This window comes from Leopardus geoffroyi, chromosome C3 (genome assembly GCF_018350155.1).
Source record: "Leopardus geoffroyi isolate Oge1 chromosome C3, O.geoffroyi_Oge1_pat1.0, whole genome shotgun sequence".
Taxonomy (NCBI): Eukaryota; Metazoa; Chordata; class Mammalia; order Carnivora; family Felidae; genus Leopardus; species Leopardus geoffroyi.
Genome location: NC_059338.1, coordinates 114,900,777 through 114,907,086, shown reverse-complemented (window position 1 = coordinate 114,907,086; position 6,310 = coordinate 114,900,777). Strand labels below are relative to the sequence as shown.

At 42.7% G+C, this 6,310-nt stretch overlaps 1 protein-coding gene across 8 annotated transcripts in view; it reads right to left on the bottom strand.

The window, feature by feature from the left end:
• Positions 1-266: 266 nt before the first annotated feature.
• RUNX1T1 (RUNX1 partner transcriptional co-repressor 1) overlaps positions 267-6,310 on the bottom strand; it is a 143,150-nt gene continuing 137,106 nt past the window's right edge. For all 8 annotated transcript variants that reach the window (XM_045454252.1, XM_045454250.1, XM_045454251.1 and 5 more), the window contains one exon: positions 267-4,362. In XM_045454252.1, the coding sequence (XP_045310208.1) occupies positions 4,087-4,362 (276 nt within the window). In that variant the 3' untranslated portion in view covers positions 267-4,086. The remainder of the gene's footprint in view (positions 4,363-6,310) is intronic.

Below are 6,310 nucleotides of genomic sequence, written 5' to 3'. Positions count from 1 at the left end.
CTAAGCGGAGCAAGGTCTCCTCTCCTCCAGAAAGCTGCAATTCTCCCACACCTCCAGATCCTCTTGGCTGGGTAACACCCCTGCCGGAACAGACACTCTGACTTCCGCATTGTTCTGACATCCTTCCCCGTGCACCAATCATGGACGGGCCAGTTCTGGTTCCAGAGGCGCGCTGGAGAACTACACCCGAGAGGATGGACTCCCGGGTCGGGGCTGGCGGGGGAGGGGCAGCCGTGGCACACATGGAGGAGAAGGGAGGCAGAGAATACAGGTTTTTTTCAAACTTTTTTATTACACAGTAAAGAATACAACAATACCTGAATCATACTTTAAAGATTCACAGGTTGACAGACCATACATTACAGTCCAACTAAGGAAAAAAAGGATAAACAAGAAACCACAGTTCAGACATAGTAGACTTAAAAGCTCAAGAGTATGCTGACAAAAGCATGATGCCTAGACCCCACCCCCCAGTGTTAGTCTACCATTAACTCGTGGTACATGTCTGAATTAAGTATTGCACAACAACTTTAATTTTTCACAATAATGTCGCAGAACCCAAAATAATATTTAAAAAAATTACTTTAAATCTGCATTTCAACAGTCTCCAATTTTTTTTCTGTCCCTTGAGGAATTCGGACAATATGGAGTCGCTTTCTTTCCCTAAGTATTCCAGACGTAGGCATGCTTTGCATAAGTAAACCAGCCTTGAAATTTTTAAATCCCCAAGACATGCACCTACACATAAAAAAAAAAAAAAAAAGTTAAGAAAAAAAGAAATTAAAGAGACAGGTGGCCCTGTCACACACAGTCTCATGACAGAGAAAAAGAGAAAGAGAAAAGAGTCAGAGACAGAGATAAGAGAGGACGCCCTATTCCTATCAGCGACCACCATTCAATTCTATCCAATGAAGATAACTTTTTTTTTTTTAAATGTGTTATACCTACAAATTATACTCTCACATAGCCTGTATATAAGTGACAAGCAAAAAAGGAAAGTAACAAAAGTTTTCTTTTCTTTCTCTTCTTTAGGTTTATGAGGTCTGCATTGTTACCAAGAAGTGATATGGTTTGCAGCTGTATGAGCTTAACTTTTGGTATCCTGGTTCTTTTGTGCCCATTTGGTTTGACTAGACCAGTTTTGTTAGCTACTGGTGCAAAATATACATGCTGTCAGAGGTAGAGTGAAACTTTTTGCCACTGAGGAGAATGTAGCAAAACAGGAGGAGAGGAAGAGGAGGAGGAGGAGGAGGAAGAGGGGAAGGAGGAAGAGGAATCAGAGATAGAGCTCAGAGTTAGGGATTTTTTTGTATTTGTTTTCACTCAGGGTGCCCTGAATTAAAAGTAATGAGACGTACTGTACTAATCCTTATTTTACACACTAGTGTTAAGAATAACAGTGCTGTTTCACATACATCACAGCTTCTAGAGATAAAGACGTGTGGGTATGACATACCTCATTTTTGGGATTATTTAACCCTTCGTAGCCTAGAACATATAATAGCTCTATAAGAAAGGACTGTCCAGTGTCACAAGCAGACTAGAAAGCAGAGTGAGGTCAAAGGATTCTGGGAGCACCATGATAAAATAGAACCCATTCAGAGCCTGGTTATGTGCTTTCATTTCGCTTTTAGCAGGTGTGCTGGCAGATGGACCTCCAACATGCAGATAGATGCATTTATTTGCTCATCAAAACTTGCTAAACTAAAAAGCCATTAAAAAAAAAAATACCACCCAAACAAAAGTAAAACCCACCTGTATACGAAAATATAGGGGGAAATGCTAAAAATGTTAGGTTTAAGAGACTCAAAGAGAACCGATTTAGAATTGCCTCTATGCAGATACTTAAAAGCCACGTGAAACTGTATCCAAGCACAACATGAAAAGAAAAAGGGAGAAGAGCCAAAACAAAGCCAACGGGTTGTTTTCGATTTCTAAATAAATGCCTGGTGTGCGTATGTACGTATGTGTGTGGAGAAGCGTCTTCCCAGCCTCGAAAACTTTGGTTGTCTACACAGCCTGCAGTACTGCTGACTTTCTCTAAAGCACACAACCACATCCTGGGCTACTGTTTTCAAAACTAACAAGTAGTTCTGGTCTGGACCCTGGACAACGAAGGGTTAATGGAGTCACACTATACCTTGCTGAACATGTTTAACCTGCTGATCATTTGGAAAATAGTACTGGTGCTTTTCAAAATTCCGATTTTGGTCCATCAGATCAGTCTTTGGCTGACTTCCCTTTTTGTAAGAATACTGTATAACCTGGCATTCAGCAGTGTTAAAGCTGTCAGTCTACACCTCAGCATTTGGAGCTCTAATGATTTATCTTTTTTTTTTTTTTTTTTTGTAAAATTAGAAATACTTAAACAACCTTACAGCAATATGCATGCACTGTCTTTTTTTTTTTTTTAAGTAGGATATCTTGTTATTTTATTTTTTTTTAAAAAGTCCCTAATAATGATTTTTCCAAAAAAGGAGAAAAAAAAAAAAAAAGGAAAGGAAAATTCCACTACTACTCTATGCTACAGCTAAACTTGGTGAAATGGCTCTAGCATATTTAAAAAGAGTTTGCTCAAAAAAAAAAAAAAGCATGCCTAGGGAGTCTCGTGACAGTGCAAAATACATTTATGTACATCCCTCTTACAAAAACACCAATATGTTAGCATTCCGTGAAGCATGCTGGTTTTCAGGAAAAAAAATCCTATAAGAGAGTGAAATAGCAGCTCCGAAAGATAGCCTTTTTTTCTTTTCTTTTCTTGAGGACAACCAAAAAAAGAGTCTTTTTTTTTTCTTTTTTTTTTTTTTTTTTTCCGAACTACTAGAGAAATATCACTAATACATACAGATATAAAAGCAGCATAGAAAGATACAGGTTTCTCACCAACTAGGAATAAAGAGACTAAATGTGGGCATATGGTTAAACTACAATGCATCTTCACTTTGTCCAACACATTTACAAGAAAAACACCATTGGGAAACCTCACAGGACAGAAGTGTTTTAACACCAAGAGAACTACTAGTTTTTAATTAAAAATCCAAACAGGGTGGGGTTGGAAAAATTTGGAAAGGGGCTGGAGCTGGAGCCACCATTTTTTTTTTTTTTAATTATTTTTCAATATAAAATGAATGAGCTGGAATAGACCCAATGTCTTACTCTGTGGAACCTTGCAAAAGTGAAGAAACGTTGAAGGGTTATTTAGGGCAGCTGGCTGATGTCAAAGCTGCCAGAATGCTAATTAACTGCAGGCTGAGTCTCTTACTTCTGTGTGTGTGTGTGTGTGTGTGTGTGTGTGTGTGTGTGTATATACATATATATATATATATATATATATATATATATATATATATATATATAAAGGAGCCTTTTGTACTATGGCATTTTTTTTTCTTGCTGCTGTATTCATACATCCCACTGCAAATCATCTTTCATTTTTCATTCTGTTGACCTGGATATTATTATTTCTTTTCAGAAACAGGAAAAAAAAACCCCGAACATCTGTGTCTCCTTCCAATATGCTACACATCTGCGCGTTTTGTAGCGGGTCTTCAAAGTTCAGTTAGCAACCCACGGACGCCATTCATCTTCTTGTTAAAATGTCTACCGCTGTAGCCAATGCTCATGCCCTTGAGGGTTTTCCTCTTTTTTTTTTTTTCCATTATTGTATATAAAGAACATTGTGACTTTTAATATTAGCATTTTTGCTTTCAACAGCAATTAGCAATCTCTTGGTTTGCTGTTTGGTAAAGCATCGGTTAATGAGGTCATCTAGTTTAAAATCCCAGCTACTGGAAAATAACAGGGAGGAGGTCAAATCTATCATTTCAGGTTATATTCTCTGCTCTCTTTTCAGTTCTGTAAGGAAAAGATATCTTTGTTATCCACAATAAGTCATTACGACCCGTTACTGGCCCTCTGTTTTACTACTGCCTCAAGATACAGTTAGGTTCTCTCTTGCTGAAGGACTGAAATAGGATAGTTCATCTAGAAACAAACCAAAAAAAAAACCACGTTGAGCGTCTGAGGATGAAGAATTGGTTTCGTGTCGGTTGGGTTGTCGTTCCTCTGACAGTTCTGAGCTCCCGTCTAGCGAGGGGTTGTCTCTATGGTAGAAGGGGTCCCCGGGGTGGTCGACCTCGGGGTGGCTGCTGGTGGTGTGTCCATGGGGCTCCCGGCCCCGCTGTTGGGCGTGACGGAGGAGCTGACCGCAGGCGTGTCCCCCTGCTGCTGGGCCTGCAGGGTCTGTCCACAGATGTGGTGGTGTTTCTCCCAGTCTTTGTGCTGGCAGAAGGAACCACAGTACCGGGCCGTGTTACAGCCGCTGCAGGTCTCACTCGCCTTGCGGCCGCAATTCCAGCAACTCTGCGGGGAGAAGGCAGAAGAAAGCAAAATCCCCAGTGAACACCTAGTCGAGGTCAAAGTCTGACAACGAGCTAGGCGGCGCTGCCTCCTTCTTTTGCAAGAACGTTACGGGAAGAACGGCGGATCCAGGGCCGGGTGTATGTGGGCACACTAAGTGCGCAGAAGACACAGGTTGCTGGGGGGGGGGGGGGGCGCCTGGGCGGCTCCATGGGTTAAGCGTCTGACTCTTGATTTCGGCTCAGGTCCTGCTCTCATGGTTTTCGTGACTTTGAACCCCGCGTTGGCCTCTGTGCTGGCAGTGGGGAGCCTGCTTGGGATTCTCAGTCTCTCTCTCTCTCTCTCTCTCTCTCTCTCTCTGCCCCTCCCCCACTCGCACTGTCTCTGTCTTTCTCCAAACGAATACATAAAAACTGCAGAACAACAACAGAAAAAGAAGACGCAGGTTTTGGTGTGATTGCCAAAACTTTTCTACCAACCGCCAGTACACCTAACAAACTGGTTGAGGCTTTCTGTTTTTCCTATAAAATCCCTTCCCTTCAGGCTTGCTTATCTTCTAACACCTAAAGTCTGCTCCCCCCTACCGACAACTGCAGCCTCTACATTTTTTCCCCCTCTGATACCAATACCGCCGTGGTCAGACACACATATATCGCTCCTGGCAGAAGCTCCTTGCCTCTGGATACCAGCAGGAATCACAGAAGAACCGTGAGAACTGCCCATTACATTCCAAGAAACATCACGCAACAGAAGAGCACCCAGAGGATTCTATTTTCCGCTCCCTCACTGCAACCAGGTTCTGGGGCACCCGACAACCACATGGGAGGACAAGCTCCAAACAAGCTAGTTCGCTTCAGCTCCCTGGAGGAGAGGGTCGCTGGTTTGGTTTTTTTTGCCCGATATACTCTGAGCACTCAGAACAGTGCCTGCTATATAGCAGGTGCTCAATAAATATCTGCAAAATGAATCAATCAGACTACACCTAATTTGGCTTTGAAAGCTGGAAACACTAAAACCGGGTAAATGAATAATGGCTCCACTTGCATGCGACGCTTCCGGGCTGCCGGGGTTCCTTTGCAGCGCACTTTCAACTCAGCAACTCTGAGTAGTTAGAAAAGTAGAGGAAACTAACGCACCGGGACCCTGGCGAGTCCACTGGCAATCTCCGGGGCTGCTTCACAAGAAGGGGGAGAGCAGAAATGAGGCTGCCTCTAAGATTTAAACCTTGAGATAAACACAGCATGAATCAGGGCGCAGACACACCAGAGACAGAAAAGCAACTGTACAGGAGAGACCTTAGGTACCAAGGAGGGACTATGCCCTCGGAGGAGGCCCTTGGAGGAAGTGGCAGAAGGTCAGGAAGGCAACTTTAAACGTCCGTGATCCCTCTGACAAAACCATTCCCAAGTGAGTTTAGCATTGTGCCGTTAATCTTTTGTATTCCTTACCTTCCTTGGTTTTATTTTCTGCCAACACTTCCGACTATACTCCAGTAACCCCAACCCAGCTGACTGGTATGTGGTTGTATCACAATTAAAACACCTTTTTAGGGGTGCCTGGGTGGCTCAGGGGGTTAAGTGCCCGACTCTTGATTTTGGCTCGGGTCACGATCGCACGGTTTGTAGGACTGAGTCCTGTGTCGGGCTCAGAGCTGGGCGTGGAGCCTGCTTAAGATTCTCTTTCTCCCTCTGCTCCTCCTTCCCTACTCTCTCTCTCAAATAAATAAAGAAAATCTTTAAAAAAAAAAAAAACAAAAAAAAAAAACCTTTTCAAAGGCTCTTGCAGCCCATGACCCTAGTGTGTATGGTTTTACCAGTGTCCAAAATACGCAAAGGGATTTTTAGCAGTCAATCCAGTTTTGCTAAAAAAAAAAAAAGGGGGGGGGCTTCCACAGTCTTTTAAGTGCTAGGAGCCTCTAAACTCTAGAACTATTGTTTGAAACTTAGAACTC